At 35.2% G+C, this 20,017-nt stretch overlaps 2 protein-coding genes across 4 annotated transcripts; both read left to right on the top strand.

Annotated features, from left to right (window-relative positions):
* The first annotated feature begins 202 nt into the window (after window positions 1–202).
* On the top strand, window positions 203–1,510 carry LOC131145162 (uncharacterized protein At4g14100-like). Of its 2 annotated transcripts, XM_058094273.1 has the most exons (2): window positions 203–835; window positions 1,059–1,510. In XM_058094273.1, exons 1-2 carry the CDS (start codon window positions 340–342, stop codon window positions 1,154–1,156), a joined length of 594 nt encoding a protein of 197 aa, XP_057950256.1. In that variant the 5' UTR covers window positions 203–339; the 3' UTR covers window positions 1,157–1,510. The 2 variants fall into 2 exon arrangements, with proteins under 2 accessions (XP_057950256.1, XP_057950257.1); XM_058094274.1 differs by lacking the exon at window positions 1,059–1,510 and having other exon boundaries at window positions 256–999.
* A 2,989-nt stretch (window positions 1,511–4,499) lies between these two features.
* Window positions 4,500–18,801, top strand: LOC131145160 (E3 ubiquitin-protein ligase At3g02290-like). Of its 2 annotated transcripts, none has more exons than XM_058094270.1 (5): window positions 4,500–4,962; window positions 5,903–6,139; window positions 17,245–17,686; window positions 17,885–17,994; window positions 18,457–18,801. In XM_058094270.1, exons 2-5 carry the CDS (start codon window positions 6,020–6,022, stop codon window positions 18,481–18,483), a joined length of 699 nt encoding a protein of 232 aa, XP_057950253.1. In that variant the 5' UTR covers window positions 4,500–4,962; window positions 5,903–6,019; the 3' UTR covers window positions 18,484–18,801. The 2 variants fall into 2 exon arrangements, with proteins under 2 accessions (XP_057950253.1, XP_057950252.1); XM_058094269.1 differs by having other exon boundaries at window positions 4,506–4,962; window positions 5,842–6,139.
* The last annotated feature ends 1,216 nt before the right edge of the window (window positions 18,802–20,017 follow it).

Here is a 20,017-nt window from a genome sequence, read left to right as displayed (position 1 = left end):
TTTGGTAAGAAAATAGTTAGTGTAGGGTCATAAAATTCTGAAAACAAAAAGGAGAAAGAAAACTAAAAATGGGCATCTAGAAACATGGGCTAATAGCTTAAAAATCAGAAATTAACACCTTGTTGGTTAATATTTATTAAGTTAAAATTTTCATTAAAACATTCTCATTTTCTTTTTTCCAAAAATGGCAAAGACAGACAGCAATTGGAAAGGGGCCAGGCCACGCGTTCTTCGTAAAACCTACAAGAGCCGACCCTCCCCAGTCCCCACCCATTCGCCCATTTCCATTCCTATCCTATCCCAAAATACGAGCGAAGCAAATCTCCAAATTAATTAGGAATGGCGACCCAAACCCCAAACAGTAACGCTACCCCCTTCATCTTCTTGATCCCCACCGTCTATCTGCTCCTCCTCACCTCCGCCCTCTTGGGTGCATCCAATTCGGAGGCGAATCCGACGCCCAAGGCTTGGCCGGAGCAGTTCCACGCGCTGCTGGTAATGAACTTCAACGGAACCGTGCAGATAAACAACCTGTGGTACGACTGGCCGAAAGGGAGGAACTTCAACATATTGCAGCGGCAGCTGGGGAACGTACTGTACGACCTGGAGTGGAACAACGGCACCTCCTTCTTCTACACCCTGGACTCCACCAGGGAGTGTCGGAGTGCGCAGATGGGGGTGGGCATTCTCCGCCCCAATTGGCTGGACGGAGCCGAGTATGTGGGGCAGCGCACCATCGACGGCTTCCTCTGCAATGTGTGGGAGAAGGCCGATTTCATCACCTACTACGAGGACGTCCTCACCCACCGCCCTGTCTACTGGCTCTTCTACACCGGTGCGCTACCATCGATTCCCATCTATTCTTCTTCTTCTTCTTCTTCTTCTTCTTCTTCTTTTAGTCGTAGTAATTTGATTACTGGTTAATTTAATTGAGTTTCTTTTTTAAGAAACAAAAAATATAAAAAGGTAATGTAAGATATTATCTGATTTATTCTTCTATTTTTTTTTTTTTGTTTTGGGGGGGGGGGGGGGGGGGGGGGGGGAGGGGGGATGAACAGGAAGGGCAGCTCATGTGATGACATTCGAAGTCGGAGCAGTGCTGGAAGACGAGAAGTGGCAAGCCCCGTCTTACTGCTTCCCCATTCATAGTAATTAGTCAGTGCGTAGTAGGCGTAGTAGTAGTGGCGGTGATGGTGGCGGCGATGGCGATGATGATGACCAGCAGCTGAGGCCTGAGGATGAGACGACGAGGTACTGCTGTGGAGGATTCTCTGCCGCCGTCGTCCCTATTGCTGCTCTGCTTCTTCTCAATCGATCAGGGCGAGCTAAGAGCTAATGGAATCCTCATATGTCATGAGTCAGTCCACCCCCCAATTCTCCCTCTTCTCATTCCATAACACTACTATTACAACTACAACCTTTGAGAGTCTCTGTTTCCGACTTAATTTGAAGCAGCCAATAAATGTTATATTTTTTCCCCTACAATGGAATCCTTCATTTTCTTTTGCAATTTTCTAATTCAAGTGTTTATATTCTTAGAACTCCCAAATGAAGATGCTTTTTATGTGTGTGTGTGTGTGTATTTTATAATTACTGATCGATTACTGACCATTTAAAGGAAAAAACACGATTCCCTTTATCAGATTATGCTTTGTGTCTAGGATCCCTAGTGCGTGAGAGAGAGAGAGAGAGAGAGAGAGAGAGAGAGAGAGAGAGAGAGACGTATTTTATAAATACTGTCTGATTACTGACCGTTTAGAGAAAAAAAACAGGATTCCCTTTATCAGATTATGCTGTGTGTCATGAACCCCCATATTAGACTCAATTAAGGGCCGCATGGCACTCGTCGAGACTCTCCCCAACTGAGTTTACCAATAATCAATCACCTATTCAAACTTGCAAACGTAAGTATCACATAAGTCTCAAGAACCACTTATAATCATGAAGTATCAATATAGACATTGACGGATCAGGAAGACAATAGACATTCATGTTCAATGATATAATAGAGACTACTTTTATTTTAGCGAGAAAATACTATACAAGCCATAACACAAGTAAGTTAATATTTAATTATAAATCCATGGAGAATGCACGTAAAGACATCTCTCTCCCCCATTAAATCTCCATTACATTGTCACCCCCTAACACATTGCATTGTGCATGAACACACCAACTTCATTGTTAAAAAATTCTATGATTGATTTTACAAATTCAATCTTAATCTTAAGTCCACATCATGTTCAAGCTTGTTTTATTGGGTGCTCAAGTGGAGTTTTGAACATTGAATTTGGCTTTAGCCCATGTGGCTTACACCTCCTTTTAGGTTTCTATCATTTTGTTTTCTTTTACTCTTAAAAAATAAGTTTTTATTTATTTATTTATTTTATTTACTTTTTGTTTTTTGTTTTGGTTTTGTGTGCACTTCTACTAAAGTCTATCAGCCCAATTCAACATTATTAAATTAGCCCATAAATAAGTCTAATTCAAGCCTATTAAACAAGCTCAAACTAAACTTATAGTCGACTTGCTCTCCTGTTGAAATGAGTCTATCCCATTTATGTTTAAGTTTGACTCGTTTACTAAATTAGTTACAAAATTAGGTTTGAGAGTTGCTCATTTATATAATGAATAAGTTTAAAAACTCTGACTAAATTAAATCCTCAAATCGCTCGTAAACGGCTTGATTCATTTTGCGACTTTATTTATACTATTCTTTCGTCTCATCCTTTCATCCAATGTAAGTAGAAATTTGTGTATTTTTTATAAGTTTCAAAGGAGATTTAAAATTTTTAATAATTAAAAAAAGTTCTTAAAATTTTTGAAGCTTCAAGAAAATTTATATTTTTTTTTTCAAATTTTATCAAACTATATAGTTCAATATCACAAATGCATTGGAAGTATTCACATAAATCATGTATGTGTAGGGATGTCGTCTTATTGGATGCCTAGTAAATATATTTTTTTATTTATGGTTTTTTATAACATTGTTAATAATTTATTTTATCTTTAATGTGTGTATGTGAGCACTTTTTTCTAAGCAGATAGTTATTTTAATTTATTGATAGATACGGCAAGACACTAATAATTTTTTAATTAAACTTTTTCCCAAGCAAATAATTATTTTAATTTATTGATAAATATAGAAAAACAATAATAATTTTTTAATTAAAACATAAACTTTCTATCAATTATACATGTATAATGAATGCCATCATTAATTATATAGTTATTATATAAGTGGAAAGCTCGTTCTTAGTAAAACCTACAAAAGCTCCCCCACTTGGTCATTTCCATTTCTTTCCAAACCTCTAAATTTGATTTTATTTAATGAGATAAGAAATAGTTTATAAAAAATCCATTTGAAATCCTTCCAAAGTTTCTATGTGAGATAAATTTTTTCATATATTACAATTTATTCATAAACCTTTTAAAATATCAATTACTTTGATCAATTTAATTTTAATTTTTATATCATAAAATACATCTCAAAAGATTGAAATCTACCATTCTTATATAGTCAAGAATATATCTGGGATCATTACAAAATTCATTATTTAAATATTAACATCCTCATTAGAGGGACCCATATTTATCTAAGACTCACTCACATAATAACACCCCTAGAACAACTTTTGATAGTAAAGATCTAATAGTTTAGTTCTGATATATCCGAAATCAATAGGCACATTCATGAAGGGTCATGGTTATAAAATTACCATTAACACCCCCGCATAAATACCCTTATATTATTCATAACCCCCACTCAAACAATAATGTGCCCATAAATATGAAATTAAAGGAGGGCATACCTTCACTGCTATAAAAGGGTATTCTAAGAGAAGGTAAAGTCTCATTCTCACTCATTATCTCTTATTGTTGCAATCTAAACCTCTCATAATCCCTAACTTAGGCATCGGAGAGTACATCTCGTGTCCTCCAAGCTATTTTTGTTTGAATTCTTATAGGTGATCACAGCTGAATATCAATTCATGTACGCTATTCAATTTTTGACAGCACCAAGCTCATAAAGACATAAGATTGAAATCAAAATCATTCATCCCTTATATTGAAAGAGGTTTTAGGGCTTTGAAAGAACCATTTGAACAAAAGGACAAATGTGCTCTTCTAAAAAAAATTCAAAAAGCCTTAAGTTATCAACTTCAACTGGTTTTTTGATTAATCGAATATGAAGAGACTTTATTAGAATTGAACAATGTCTTTCTTATAACTTTTTCTATAAAATTTCAACTAATATTGGACTTAATTTTTTCTTAAATATTAATTTTGTGCATAAGATGCTTGTCATTTAAATTAGATAGTGGAACTCAAAGTTGTAGAAGATAAATTCATTTGTTTTTTTTAAAAGATAGTGTCCAAAATTGATGAAAATAGTAATGGTTAAGGAAAAAAGTGGACCTCACAGTCTCCCACCACCATCACCACTATCAATCATTATCACTACCTGCCTTATTTATTTGAAAAATACTTCTCATTATATGTCATGACTTGCACAGAAAAAAAAAAAAGAAGAAGAAGAAGAAGAAGAAAGGAATGTGTGGATTTACGTATCTTTTACTGCTTTAAAAAAAAAAAAAAAACAGATGCCTCAACAGACGGAAGGGATAAAATCAATGATCAATTTAGCAATACAAAACCGTGTTTATTTTCCCAACGCGTTATCTCGGGGCTGGAAGGTTCCCAAACTGGGAACCCTGGGCACCCGGCGTACGTTAGAGGCATTCGCTCCCCAAATTCTTGTGCTCTTGCTACCACTGCCAGCACCAGCAGAGAGCTACTCGCAGGCCGCAGGAACACTACCCCGAGCCAGAGCAGAGCTCGCAAGATTCCCCTCTTCATTTTACTGGAGCACGATTTGAACGATTCATTTCTAGCTCAAAAAACCCTAATTCATCATCTCCACCTCACAGTCCCTCGTGAACCGCCACGAGAGGAATACTGGTGAGGACCCTTAATTCTTCCGTTTTAGGGTTCTTACGGTTGTTATATGTCTCCACAAATTAAGGTCCTTACTTAGCTTGAGATTGATCTGTTTGACTTCTGATTCTTCATTGTTTTAAGTTGTTGTACAACTGCTGATTAGTTTTTTTTTTATTAAAAAAAACTTGTGATGTGATGCTTTACACTGTAAACCGAACTGATTCTCTAGCTCTGGTTGAAAGTCAGAGGAATCTTTTTTGGTTGTCGATTCCATTTCTGTTTGTTGCCTATTGCAGTTAAGAGGATTTCTATTTCTTGTTGGAAATTGTAGTTTCTACTTGGAATCGAAGATTTCAAATGGAGAATGCTCAATGCAGCAAACTTGAGAAGCTAATCTTTGTAAAGATGCCTTTCTGTTTTCTGCTTCCTTTTTTCCCCTGCTATCGCTGTGTTAGAATTATTCTACAATTTTTCATTCCCTCTTGAAGGTCTGAGATACGTTGTGTTATTTTTTTTTGGGGGGTAAAAATATAAAATAAAATCTCTTGAAAATTTTCGAGAAAATTTCTTTTTGTTGAAATGTATTGTGTTCCAAATGCCTGAAAATTTTCTTTAGCTATTTTATCATTAAGTTTTCTTTTGGGAAGAAAATTTTTTTCCATTGGCAGAGAAGCAAATGCAAGGATTTTTGTTTCTTTTGTGGCTAAACTCCTTGCTTATTCTCTGAAAATAATTCAGGAATTAGAATGCATATTCTAGGTAATGTATGGTTGTCTAAATATTAATGTGCATAAGCTGGTACAGGTAATTCAAAAATGTTTTTGTTAGTTCAGACTGTTGCATTTTGCTTATGTTAATGCTTTTTCACCTTTATTCTTTGAATTGCTATTTCTCTGCCAGGATTCAATTTTGCATTCTGTTGGTTGGTGTGTTTCTGATAAATTTCTCTCTGGTCTTCAAGAGCTCTCCTAGAATCAAATTATTGGAAAATCCAAAGTATTCTTCTCCTTGTCATTGGGCACGTGTTTTCCAAGTTTTTGAGCTACTCAATCCATCAGGATTTATTGGGACAGCAAAAATGGGTTCCCTTTGCTGCTGTCCATGCGGGGACGAATTTGATGAATATGCTTATCCGAGTAATTCAATTTATAGGCACTGCATATGCCTAAGATTCTTCTTTCACCAGCTTCTCAATGGGGTATGAAATATATTTTAGTAGCAGCTTAATACTTTGCCACTTCCAAATGTTTAATTTTCATGGTAATATATTTCTGATGTGTATATTGGTTTGTTGTCCTTATATCTCTCTTTTATGGCATGGTTTCTCCAAATTAGACAAGCTAGAAAAATCTTGTAGTCATTCATTAATTTTTACAGAACAATGAAACTAAGGCATCTTGCAATGCCTTAGTGCTGGGACTCCCCTTGATGAGATGTGGTACTTGTACATTGGCTATGGAAACAAATATGTGTTTTTATTTTTCACCTACATATTCCTAAAAATTGTTGGTACTTGTGCCAATGCTATGAAAATGGATGAACGCATCTTTTGCACACATTTGAAATCCACAGGTTTTATAAAGTTTAGTGTTATTTTGGATAAATTCTACAGACTTCTAAACCATTGATGAGTGATGTTGTGAAATCATTTGAGGCTTTAGAAGTCTCATCTCATCTCACCCTATTCCTAGTACCTATAGATACTCAAGTCAGTAAATTTGGCCATCCTAGTGATCAAGTTGTACAGTCACACTAACATTGCCAAATGGCAATTCTCCTCTTCTTCTGAACCACGTTTTTGTCCTTGCCATTTTGGTTGTTGTAGTCTGTTGCCATAACTTGTAGCAACGCCATTGCTACTTTCTTTTCCTTGACACAACTACAACTGGTATGTTCCACCACAATCTTGTGTCCATCATCATTAGTGTTTTAAAAGGCGAAGGCGTAAGGCAAGGCGTTTTACCCTCTGCGAGGTGAGGCGTAAGCCTTTTGGGACTGTAATTTTTAAAATAATTAATAAATAAAAAATTGTATATATAGTATTAAAATGAGAAAAATGTTACAATAATGGAGAAAATATTTTATGTATTTACTATTTCCAAGCAAAATCTTTTTTTTTTCCCCCTTGTATCAGCTTCAGACATTTCAGTAGGTGCAACAAGATTTAATTTAAACAATTAAAATATGAAACAAAAACGTGAGAGACCAATAAAGAACTCAGACACGTGAGACTTCGAAAGAGAGAGAGACTAGATGCTGAAAGAGAGAGAGAGCAGATTGTTGACTTTTTGAGTCCGATCTCTGTTTTGATGCTAACAAATTACCAGTGTCTTATGTGTGTATTTAGTGATTAAATAGGTAACATTTCAGAACACACACATAAGGAGACTAAAAATGGAAGCCATAAGAAACTTGAAGAACATGTACATCATTTGGCGCATTCCAAGGAAGTCACAAGAGTAAAGAAGATTGAAGATATTTAAATTTCATTTGTATTGCATTTAGTTTTTCTATTTGCTGTGTAATAATGCATCGCATGCATGGTATGAATGAAAGCTTAGTAATGACCGTAGACGGACCGTAGGGAACCAAACCTGATTTCGGTCGACCGAATGACGCCGAATTTTTGGGCTTAATTTAAAAGCTTAGGCCATAGATTGACCTTAGGTCCCCAAGCACCTCATAACAAATTTCCTATAACTCAGAAGTTATAATTATGTGAACAGGGGTGACTTCAAATAAAAATCAGGACTTAAATGCACACTTTAAGTGGTTTCGGTCGACCAAACCCGAAGCTATATAGAAGCTTCGGTCGACCGAAGTTACCAGAGTCAACATGTTGACTACTCGGTCGACCGTCCTGAAATGAACTTGCCTTCCACGATCGACCGAACTGACATGTGGCTGACCTCCAACAACTTGGTCAACCGAACCATTAGTTCAAAATTGACTTGGTCGACCAAACCTTAGAAAATGGTCAACCGAACTTGCCTTGGTCAACCGAACCTCGAAGGGTTTGAAATCGCCTTGATACGGTCGACGATATCTCCCGTTCAAAATGGCCACGGTCGACCAAACCTCAAATATGGTCAACCGAAACCTCTTGGGTTGGTAAAATTTTTTTCACAGTAAATCAAGGTTAATTTTCATTAAACTCAATTAAACAATTTTCAAAATACCCTTGATGTCTCCAACGGTTATATTTTTGCCCAACTCTATATATACCCCTTCATTTGTTATAATTAGCAAGACATTAGCAAAGTGATTAGCCAAAAATCCTCTGAAAATTTTATTGTGCTAAAATCTTTCGTACTCCCACATTTTCATAAGCTCATTGTTAAAACTCTTTTTCATACTTCATTGATTACATATTTTAGAAAGAGTGCATTGTGTTCTTCATCTTCATTTGCAAAGTTATTGCAACTTGAGGATTGAGTGAACACTTATATCTTCTGGGCATTTGTACATTCTGATTAAGCTAACTACTCTCACATACATGCATTGTTTGATCTTGATTTTTGAGAGTAAGCTAAAGTTTTTCCCATTATATTTTATTGATAAATATTATTCGGGAAGAACTCCTCCTTACTTGTGAATCTTGGAATCCTTATTGCAAGGTTCAAAAGCTTGCTTTGTGTTCTTGATAAAAATATTTTTGCAAGCTTAAACCCTAATATCTATTGTGCTGGATATTTGATAAAATATTTTGAGATATTTGCTTAGGGTTTTATAAAGCACCTTTGATTATTCATTTATTGAATATATTATATTGAATCAAAGGTCTCACTCTCATATATATATATATACACACACGCATTATTTGATTGAGAGATATATTTGATATACTTACTTGAGCATTAACTCTTATCATATTTGAGTGCATTGGTTGTATTGTGTTTACTGTGGTACATGTCTGCTTAGTGTAAGAAGTATCTTGATTTTACACAAATTTTATATTATCTGATTGTATTCCAAGTGTGGTCTGAGGGGCGTTGATCTGGCCTGTAAGGATCGGTTGTAAATGTTGAGGTCAGCCTTGGTAATTTGACCTGGTGTTGTATTTGGTGTCGCTCTATCCGGTAAGCGAGCATTAGTGGAATCCTCTTACTTGTGAGCCTGAGGCGGGGACGTAGGTAGTATTGGCCGAACCCTAATAACATATCTGGTGTCAGTTTTAATTTCTGCAATTTAAATTTCAGCACTTGAATGTTTGTGTTTTATTATTGTGAATGATTGGGTTTATAATTGCATAGATAGACCCTAAGTTGCGTAATACAGCTGATTTGGATAAACCTAGGAGGAGAAATTTTTAAATACCCAATTTACCCCCTCTCTTGGGAATATACCAATTCCAACACAGATACTGAGAGAGAGAGAGAGAGAGAGAGAGAGGCTTCGTCGAGATTTGTCTAGGCTTCGAAAGAGAGAGCATAGGGTTCGCTGAGCTTCATCGGCTTCGTCGAGTCTTCAAAAGAGAGAGCAAAGGCTTCGCCGGGCTTTGTCCAGGCTTCGAAGAGAGAGTGAAGGCGTTGTCAGGCTTTGGCGACAAAGCAGAGGAGAAGAAGCTTGTGGGAGACTGAAAGGTGTACGCATGGTTTGAAATCGCAGTCGCGGGTAACGTTGTGTAGCGGTCGCGGGAGACACGGGTGTTACGTAACGGGAAGCGGGCGTAACGGTCATGAATTTTTTTCATGCATGCACAACCATGCCAAAATTGAAAAATAAGCATGAAATCCATTAATACATGATTTTTAATAAATTTTGAAGGCTTTCATTCAACCTACAAATGCTTTTTAATAGGCATTATGATTTTTATATTAATTTTAGTGCGCTGTTTAAAAACAAAAGCATATTTTTTTATAGTTTATATTACTTTAATGAGTAAAAAGATGTAGAAATGTAATAATTAATTAATTAAAGTCATAAAATTACTAAAAATGAATCAATACTCAATAGACTCAATAGAGTCAATACTCAATTTACACATTACACATACATGAATTTAAAAAGTGATTAATATCAAATATCAATAAATAGTTGAAAATACATGAATACAATATTACAAATTTATAACATAACACATGTCACCATCAAAAAGAATGACGTGGAGGGTCTTCATAATTTGCATTTGTATCTTGAGATTGGGATGGGAAATTATCTCCCCATCTTTGTGGAAATACATAGTTGAATGAACCCAAGTTTGCGTCATTTCGTTGTTGCTCTTGAAAATGTATTGGTGATGAAAATTCTCCTGACTAATGTCTATAAGTTGGGGCAGGGGCTGGCTTTGGGTAGTGTGTAGAAGAAGACTCACTAGATCCTGAGATTCCTGATCCATTGGGATAAAAATGTGAGTCACGAGATGCATAATGTGGATATGCTGGATGAGATCCATATGATTGAGATGATGAACCATCTAAACCAAAGTTGCCAAAACTACGAACCACACCATATGAATCTTCAGTAGAATCACTAGGGTCACCACGAGCACTCCTTCTCTTGGGTTGTGAAGATTGGTTCCTTGGAGGAATACTCAAGTCATAATTTCCAAGTATGTCATGTAGTCTATAAGGATCAGAAGGATATATATCCCTTGCAAATGATGTCCCTGTGTCATATCCATAATTATATTCTACACTGCTGCCTCCACCACCACCACTGCCACCCCCCCCGACCCTAGCTCCAGCACCATTATTACCATCATCATCACTTGGTGGGCGCAAACCAAGATTGTTATCACTTTGTGTACGTTCAGGGCTTGAACTTGAATCATCATGTGCATTTATTGGTGGTTGATCATCTCTTTTTGTAGTACCACCAACTTCTTCATTTAACCAATTTGAATTGTCCTGACCGTCGAGTAGTGGTGTCTCTCTCTCCTTTAACCATTGACTTAAAGGATCATCTTTTTCGAAAATATAGTCCAAATTGATAGGATTGAAACCCTCTTCAATTTCTCGTTGGCTTCTTCTCATTGTACGTCTTAACTTTAACCTCATGTTATAATGTACAAAAACAAGTTTTTGTAGTCTCATGTACTTTAATCTATTTCTTGTTTTCGTATGGATGAGGCTAAAGGTGCTCCAATTACGCTTACAGTTCGAAGCTGATGTGGTCTGGTTAAGAACTCTAATTGCTATTCTTTGGAGCTCAGGAGCACACAAGCCGTAATGAATCCACCATTCAGCTGCATGAATAATTAAAAAGAGTTTTATGTTAGTATAACGTATATTTCAATAGTCAAATTTGAACATAAAGAGAGAAAATAGAGTCATTCTCCATTATTTAGCTATATAGCCATATTTACCAGGATTTGTTTGTTTCACTGTCCTTTGAGCCAATGGGGTTCCAAAAGTCTCCTGCCTATCTCGATATAGTAACAATTAAAAAATGATGATTGTGAAATATAATTAATTATATGTATTAATAATTATTCTTGAAAGTATTACAGAATACTAGAACAATTCATTATTCAATTTAATGGAATCAATACTTGATTAATAGCCCGAATTTGAGTATCTATATCAGGTACCAACTTAGTTATTACTTTTTTAACTCCATCCATGACTTCTCTAGCAACTTCAGGAGAGGGTGGGGCACCATAAAGAAATTGTAGGTTCAAAAAATACCCTACAATTAAATTTAGGAACATATTAATTAATAGTTTTCTAATGCAACTATGCATAATTTAAAAGTTAAAATAATAAAAAATTATATTTGATTTACACTTACCAGCAGCGTGCAAATCTTGGTGCAATGAAAACTCCACCGGTTGTCAATCATTTTCCAATAGTCTTTGTAAAACTGGCAATCTTTTTGAATGGCCAACTTCGCCCTATCAATTGCCTCGTATATGAAGCCTATGGTTGGTTTTTTATCATCATCAACCAATTTAAGAACTTTCACCAATGGTTCTTGCACTTTAATTATATTAGAGGCCTTTTGCCAAAACTCTTTGCCTAAGATAATTTTCTTTGAATCATATGCTGGGCCTGATTTTGTCATTCCAAACCTTGAGTTTTTCCAAGCATCAGATGTAAACATTTCCCTTAGTGCTTATTTATGCCTGACAATAGTCTTCAAAGTAATGAAATTTGTGGCAAATCGAGTGATGGCAGGGCGAAGTAACTCTCTATTATTTGTGAATTTTTTCATGAAATTCACTGTCCATGTGTGGTTGTAAATAAATGAGGTTATTGTTCTTGCATCTTCTAAGACCTTCTTCACGTTACTTTTCTTACCAATATTTTCAAGAATAAGGTCTATGCAATGAGTTGCACATGCTGTCCAATGGAGATTGGGTCTCTTCTGCATTAATAATTTTCCTCCTGCCTTCATTGCAGCTTCATTATCAATCACTACTTGGACAACATTCTCCTCTCCAATTTCTTCAACCACCTCGTCCATTAATCTGAAATGAAATTATAAATTCAATAATTACTATTATTTAATTAAAAACATGCAAGTCCATAATACTATTTGTATATAAAATTAAAATTAGAATATTACCTGAAATAATATTCAGCTGTTCTGCTTGGCACATCAGAGGCATCAACTGATTTATGAAACACGGTGCCTCTATCGCAATAAACTAAAAAGTTTATAATGTGTTTTATAGTTTGTCCTGACCAACCATCACACATAAGTGTTACTCCTCTCTCCTTCCAAATTCCAGCAAAAGAAGCTATATAATTTTTCATTTCTTGATACTCTTGCTCCAAATAAATTTAAGATATCTCATAGGGTGATGAACCCTTCACCCCCTTTCCAACCTCTGCAGCAATATCAAGCATAGGCTGCATAAATGGAGAGTCAGTTACATTCGCTGGAATCCGATTATAAATTAGGAATTTTCCAACTGCTTTTTCTAATTTACTTCTTAAACCTTTCAGTAACTTTGTGTTGATTTTTGGTTGTTTCGCACTCTTGCTTCTTTCTAAAATAGGATCCATTGTCTTTAGTCTAACTTTGGGGGCATCAGGATTGATCCATTGTCATCCACTACCTCCAGCTTCTCGACCACTATAAGATCGAGCTCTTGCTCTATTGAAACCACTGGTAGCACCATTGCTAGAGCTACCTCTCTCTTTATAAATATTACCCTTTCTAGTTGTTTGTGCTCGAAATCTTTCTCTCTTCCCATTGTTGTTGTGATCGTATGCTTTATTGTCGAGCAAATCTCATACTTTCTTCTTCCAAGTCTTGTTCATCTCTCAAATTCTCAAAATCTCCTCTAATTTGGGCTTCTGCTTCTTCTTGCCTTTTTTGTTTATCTCTCTTCTTCTCAGCATACTGTTGTAGATGTTTCATCATTTGTTCTCTTACTTGTGTGGTCACATTTGAGCATCCAGCTACTTGACCCTTTTTATGTGCCAAGTGTTGTTTCAAGCGTGTAATGCCCCCTTTGATTATCTTCCCACATAACTTACACATAATAACATGTCTATTACCGTCCACTGTAGTACCAAAATATCATCCAATATCCTCACTAGGTAAGTTTTCATTTCCTCTATCACGTGACATATTGATAGACTTAATTTGATGATCTCTACACAAAACATAAAGAAAATACAAAGTTACAACCTTTCTACAATGGCAGGAATAATATAATTAGTAATTTAGTAAATATTAAATAATAAGTACTAAATAGTCCTAATTTTAAATACTTATTACGTAAAAATAAAGTATAATATTTGATTAAAAATAATAAGTAATGTTTATTATTTTTATATTTAAATAAACAAAATTATAAAATATTATATATTTTATTACAAAAAAAATATATTCCTTTATCTTTAAAAAGATATTTTCATTATTTTTTATAGCTTAATTTTATTTTCATTTATAACTATAAGAAATTAACATTGTAATTTTAAAGGTAAAAAAGACTTTTGCACTACTTTCATATACATCACAGCATCACAAATAGAGATCCATACATTACAAATTGACTATTTAATTTTTTAAGCATTTTCTCAGTATATGGATTAAAATTAAATTTTTCTACAAATTCCAGTAGTAATTAGTAAAAATCAGATTTGTTAATGTATTAACTATTAGGTTAATTTTTTTTTTATTAAGTTATCAATTTTTACTTTATTTGATAACTAAAAACAAAAAATAGATGTAAACATTTATTTTACCTAATTTTAAATTTAAGATCAAAATGATGTTTTAAAACTTAAAATATATTAATAAACAGGGTCACCCTACTCAAGAAATGGCAAGTAGATACACATGTAACATAAAATGGGTGACAGATGTTATTTAATTTTTTTTTCTTTTATAATATGAATATTATTTAATATTTTTTCAATAGATGGGAGTGAATATGATATCTTCTTTATCAAAATGACCACTTTGTCCTGCTGACATAAATTGTATGTTAGCCAATTGGGGCCATGAATTAATTTTATTTCTATAAGTTTGGCAAATCCTAAGACTAAATATTATTATAATTGTGCAGAGTATTCCTTGGAATTCTTTAAGAATGGTGAAAAATAGAGCTCAATTAAGCCTAGATAATATAAAATGCCATCACATGGATGTCTTGTGTACATACATTATTTTAATGCTTTGTTTACGATGGTGAATGCAGTAGTAGATATTCAAATATTATTATAAAAAAGGCTTCAATTATTATTGGTAAATATTAATTACTTACTAACCTTAAAAAATATTAATTATATACTATTAATAATTGCTTGCTATGTCATGGATTAATTTTCATAATTATCTTTCAAAAAATATAATACAATTAAAATATTTATAAATTAAGAAAATTTTATTTTACATAATTATTAATGATTTCTAATTTTTTACTCTATTAAATTACTTTTTTTTTTAATTCAATTTAACAAACCTATTTTACAACAAAATATAATTTAAAAAAAAAAAACATAATGATAAGTGCCGTGGGTGTTGAGTGTTGAGTGTCTCATACGCTGGGAGTCGAGTCAGACCGAGAGAGGGGAGGGATTCGAGGGAACTCGGAGGAGCCTCGAAGGAGCGAAGGCTGCGAAGCACAAAGTAGCGATGACTCCAAGCTCCGAAGCTGAAATCGAGAGGCTGGTTGGTGGCGACTGCGACGACTGGCGAAGGAAGGTGCCGACGGGTTATCGGCAACTTACAGGGGCGGCGGAGTTGTTGCAGACCTGTTGCCGGTGACTCGCCAAGCTGCTGCAACTGCAAGTCTGTAATTCCTGAGTCCTGGAAGGCTGCGAAGTGCGAAGATAAGTTGATCTGCTCGATGTGCTCACTCTCAGGCTTCGAAGCCTTCTTATTGCTTCGACCAACAAATTTTCAAGGTCAGTTTTTAACTTTCCATTTTACCCTTTGAATGGCAGATGGGTGTGGGGACTGGGGAGAGGGGGAAAGTAGCGCTGCTGCCTGCAGCAGAAAGCCTTCAGCGAATCCGCGACTTGTTAGCCATGTAACGGTCCGTAACGGACCGTTACGACGTGTAACGTTGGGGTATCGGCCGTTACGTCTCCGTAACGGCTGTGAATTTTTTCCAAACCGCATTATCGGCCCGTATCGGTTTCGGAGTCTCCGATTTCCGTTACGTATCGGCTGTTATTTAAAACCATGGGCGTACGCCTTGCTTATGAGGCATAAAAAAGTGTGGTTTTTTGGCTGAGGCGTACGCTTTGTTGGCTGAGGCAAACGCTTTCTTGGATTTATGCCTTTACACATATGCCTTGAGGCGTTTTTGTCCCAGAACGCACCGAGGTGCGCCTCAAAACGCCTTTCAAAACGCTGATCATCATTGCTAGTGATGCGGTACCAAAACCATGATTGCTATTGCACTGTTACTCTTTATTGTGAATGCTTTCCCTATGATGCCAATTTACTACTGCCTCCACCATTATCCTGTGACCACTTTCCCTATGTCTCCATCGTGCAAAACTTTTGCCATTACTGGCTTACTGCACCATCATTGATTTAAATGTTTATTCTTTCAGTTCTGTTTTGTTTGTTGGAATGGCAATGAATGATTATTGCTTATTTCCATCCTACATTTGGTCTATATATAAGAGGGGTGTAAACAAATGATCCATTCATGAAAATGGTCTCTCACGTATGTGAATGATGAGTCCTTTTTGTAACACCTACAATGAGTCATTATCAATGTATCATGTTGGAAGAAATGGACAGTTCAGCCTCACAACTACTGTTGTAACCCCAATTTGCCACAATCATTGCTGCACCACTCCCAATTCCATACAATCATTTCGTTGTTTTTGTTTACATAGTTGTTAATAGTGATACAAAACGACCCTAGCATTGCCATCTTTTAGCTTTTAATACCATTCTCATTTTGGCTCCATTCCTTTGAAGCATGTATCATAGAAGAGACTAGTGGAATCCAGCCTCTTTAGGATTCTCAAATCTTGGACTTTGTTAGCCTCTCACTTGTTAGACGAAAGACAAAAGTTGAATATCTATATCTCCTGTTAGTTATTTATTATATTGTATATTCATTATTGGAAACAGTTCCATTGGGTTTTCGGAAGTGTTTACTTCTACTCATCTATCATTTCCATTTATTGTTAAAAAAAAAAAAAAAAAAAAAAACCTGGGGATTATACGCTTTTGCTAAACAAAAAATTTTAGCATTGAATGAGTTCCACTTCCAAGGACTTTTTTCATGATCCAGTTTACTTTATTATATGCTATAGAAATTGTTAAGCTAAGTTTAGAAAAGAATGCAAATCAGACAGTTTTAAGTCATATAAATTATGGCTCAAAGGTAGATTTTGCAAGGCAGACAAGACAATTTAAACTACATTGTCCTCTCAGCACTTTCTGGCTTCTTTTCTTATACTTGTACGTGTTTGATGTCTTGGTTTGACCGGTTAAGGGTGGAAATAGCCAAAAAATTAGTTCTATATTTCAAAAAACACTATAAAGACGATCAAATCAGTAAGAGCGTTATGACAGACATGACACTTAAAATCTTCAATTATAATGTGATTATTTTCTTAAAATCTTCAATTATAATGTGTGATTATTTTAAAAAATAGATAAATTAGGTTGATGAAATTATTGTGTAGGAAATTGTAATGTTGGTAAAAATATAATGATATTATCTAAGTTCAGTAATTGGATCTTCTGTCGTTGCATCCATATTGAATTATATAGTTTTATTTTTGGAAGTGGGTCAGCCTTACGGCTTTTCTTTTGGTGTTTTTTTGTTTTTTTGTTTTTTATTTTTTGTTTCTTGTTAGGCTTATCTATTGTTTTATTATGGATATTGAGCTGAATGTGTTCTTTGTTTGTTTTCTGCCATTGCATTTATAGTATACTGCAATAACTCATAGAATTGAAGGACGGGCATTATCATTACCCACCCAAGGAGCTACTTCTTTATCATCATTGGGCATTGGGACATCATTGACAGATAGTTCCTTAACTGACACATACCACTCTGTTTCTCGACAAGTGCCTTGTGATACTGATCAGAGATACTCTCGTTTGCAACGTGATGGCTTGGTCTCAAGGCGTGATAAATCAACGACTCATTTCCAAGAAGATTCACTACCGCTGAGACAAAACGTGAGTAGTTCTGGTGTCGAACGATTGGGTTCTGTGAAGAAATCAAATTTAGTTGAGTCTGAAGAAGAATGCGAACTTCTTCATTCAGAGTCTTCAGAGAAGATTTTGGGCATGAACGTTGGACATGGCATAACTTATGTACAGCCACCTTCTGAAGATGAAGACGTCTGTCCTACATGTCTTGATGGTATGTTTTGTGTTTTTATGATGCTGGAAAAGCAATGGGTAATACAAACCATTTCATCCTACTCAATATGGTTGGACCTTTTTTTTGCCCTTTCATAAAACCTTTTTCTAGTAAACAAAAGCAACTGTAAAATTAGAAACTGTGTTTTTTTTTTTACATGAAAATTGTCTTGGTACTGATTGATGTAATCTCTTGCAGAATATACTCCAGAAAATCCGAAAATCACGACACAATGCTCACACCATTTCCATCTTGGTTGTATATATGAATGGATGGAAAGAAGTGAAAGTTGTCCAATCTGTGGCAAGGTATGCACTTAATGATTGCCTGAATTATCCTCTTTTTTGAATAGCTATTCTAAAAGTGCCGTGGTTCTTGAAAATTCATGAAAATTTAGAATCATGTATATCAGAAGGCTCAAAGAAATGGGTGTGAGGGAACTCCTTTGCACCATTAATGTTGTCCTTTTAAACCCAGTGCGTGGACTACTTAACCTCATGATCTGCGTCTCCTGGAGAGTGTTTAGAAATAGATGTTATTTATTTCTGAAATTTTGATCAACTTTCTTGACCCTTTATTGGGGAGCATGAAATTCAGACCTTGAAATCTGTATTTGTGTGGATTCACACAAAACTTATTATTAAATTGTATTGATTTTTTTTCTAAATTCACACAAATTCAAATCTAAGCCCAAAATAGATGATCCCAAACAATAAATTACGTGAGTTTGTTTATATCTCACTTGGATTACTCTGCTTATGGAATATCAGGAGATGGAATTCTGTGAAAGCCCATAAATGCATGTGTTTGATTTGGAAGCAGTAGAGCAAATATATATATGGTGACATCCAATTCCAGGCAGGAGCAGCTGTAAATAAAAGTCCAGGGTGTGTTGAACAAGCCTCTGTGGTGAGGAAAGCAATTGTTGTTTTCAGGCACTAGCGACTTATCTGTAGTTACATGTAATTTTTCTCCATCTCTCCGGTTTTGGATGGTTGAATGCTTAAGTTGTTTATTTGTACAGGAAGCCACACGTTGGTGTTGAGAATCATATTACATTATTACCTACATATCAATAGGGGGAAAAAGGGGAATCCTATTTGCTTCTTACAAAATAATTCTCAGAATTGTCATTTGGTGCGGCCTTTTATGCTCGAGTTCTATGTTGAAGCTTTAATTTCTACTACTAATAATTATAATAATAACAATAAAAGGTCTAATTAGTTCTACACAATGGGTAGTAGAAAGCTTATCTAACCTATCAAATTTTGAGAGGAGGGATGAAGAAAAAAAAGAAAGAAGAATAGAGGTTCATTAGGCTTCCATTTCTGTATTCTTTCTTTTTCTAGACTCTCAATTTCCCCTCTTCTGGGTCTCCTCCTTTGATGTTTGGTGTTTCTAATAGAAGAGCTGGGAGTTGCTTAGACTGTTTATGTAGCAGCGGAGTTGGCCAGTTTTGTGCTACCGCTGGTAGCCCAGGCCAACAAACGAGCGATCAGCACTGCCACGATTTTGACCAACTAGCCCAAATGCTATGCAACGTTTGCTTTGTTTTTAAGTAGTGATCAACTCAGCCTTTTCTTGGTTGCAGCGGTTGACGCTGGAGATAGCGCTCTCCAAAACCTTCTGTTTTTAAATAATTTGTTCTGTTTCAGATTAAAAGGGAGACATTGTTTGGCAAATGAAGCCTAGTGCACAGAAAACAAACTGCACATTGATGAATGGCTTAACAAAATAATTTGAATTTTAAATCTGTGCAATCTCTCAATGATTCCTGTATTTATTTATTTCTAAAACGGCAATAAGTTTAGGAAATATGTGGTGCAAATAAAATTTAAATTATATTAAATTAACTTATGAAATGGTTTCACGGAATTTAGCCAATTATTTAGAACGTGAGTATCATTGAGAAATAATAATTGGTGTTATCAAAGATTTCAGCGATAGATAGAGGGAGGCCTCAGTGGCACTTGGAGCTTCTCTCCGGCAGTTGTAGCATGGAATTCTGGGGACAAAAGATGTTTAAAAAAACAAAAAGTCAAAAAAGAGGTCTGCCTCCAGATAGAGAGGAACTTCCCTTTATATAGCTGCCTTCCTATATGGTTTACTGCCTCAGCCCTGCCAAGCTCCAACAAAGTTGAACAGAGGGATACGATTGATTTTATTCTTTAACATTTTGGATTTCTTGTTCAAGTTTTAAACTAAGACCCAAGAATCAACTGTAGCTTTCTATAAGATACCTGTGCATGTGTGCGTAGATTTTACATTAGATGTTTAGTTTCTTAAACAATTAGCTCTAAAAGTTCATATGAAACCAAATAATGTGCATTA

This window comes from Malania oleifera, chromosome 12, assembly GCF_029873635.1.
Source record: "Malania oleifera isolate guangnan ecotype guangnan chromosome 12, ASM2987363v1, whole genome shotgun sequence".
Lineage (NCBI taxonomy): Eukaryota > Viridiplantae > Streptophyta > Magnoliopsida > Santalales > Ximeniaceae > Malania > Malania oleifera.
The sequence above is the reverse complement of the archived record's forward strand: the minus strand, read 5'-3'. Positions and strand labels throughout refer to the sequence as shown.

Excerpts from the sequence above, each read along its gene's own strand:
- LOC131145162 (XM_058094273.1), top strand. The coding sequence starts at position 340 with ATGGCGACCCAAACCCCAAACAGTAACGCTACCCCCTTCATCTTCTTG. Across the intron at positions 836-1,058 it reads CTACTGGCTCTTCTACACCG|GAAGGGCAGCTCATGTGATG; the intron begins GTGCGCTACCAT and ends GGGGATGAACAG.
- LOC131145160 (XM_058094270.1), top strand. The coding sequence starts at position 6,020 with ATGGGTTCCCTTTGCTGCTGTCCATGCGGGGACGAATTTGATGAATAT. Across the intron at positions 17,687-17,884 it reads CTGTCCTACATGTCTTGATG|AATATACTCCAGAAAATCCG; the intron begins GTATGTTTTGTG and ends AATCTCTTGCAG. Across the intron at positions 17,995-18,456 it reads GTTGTCCAATCTGTGGCAAG|GAGATGGAATTCTGTGAAAG; the intron begins GTATGCACTTAA and ends ATGGAATATCAG.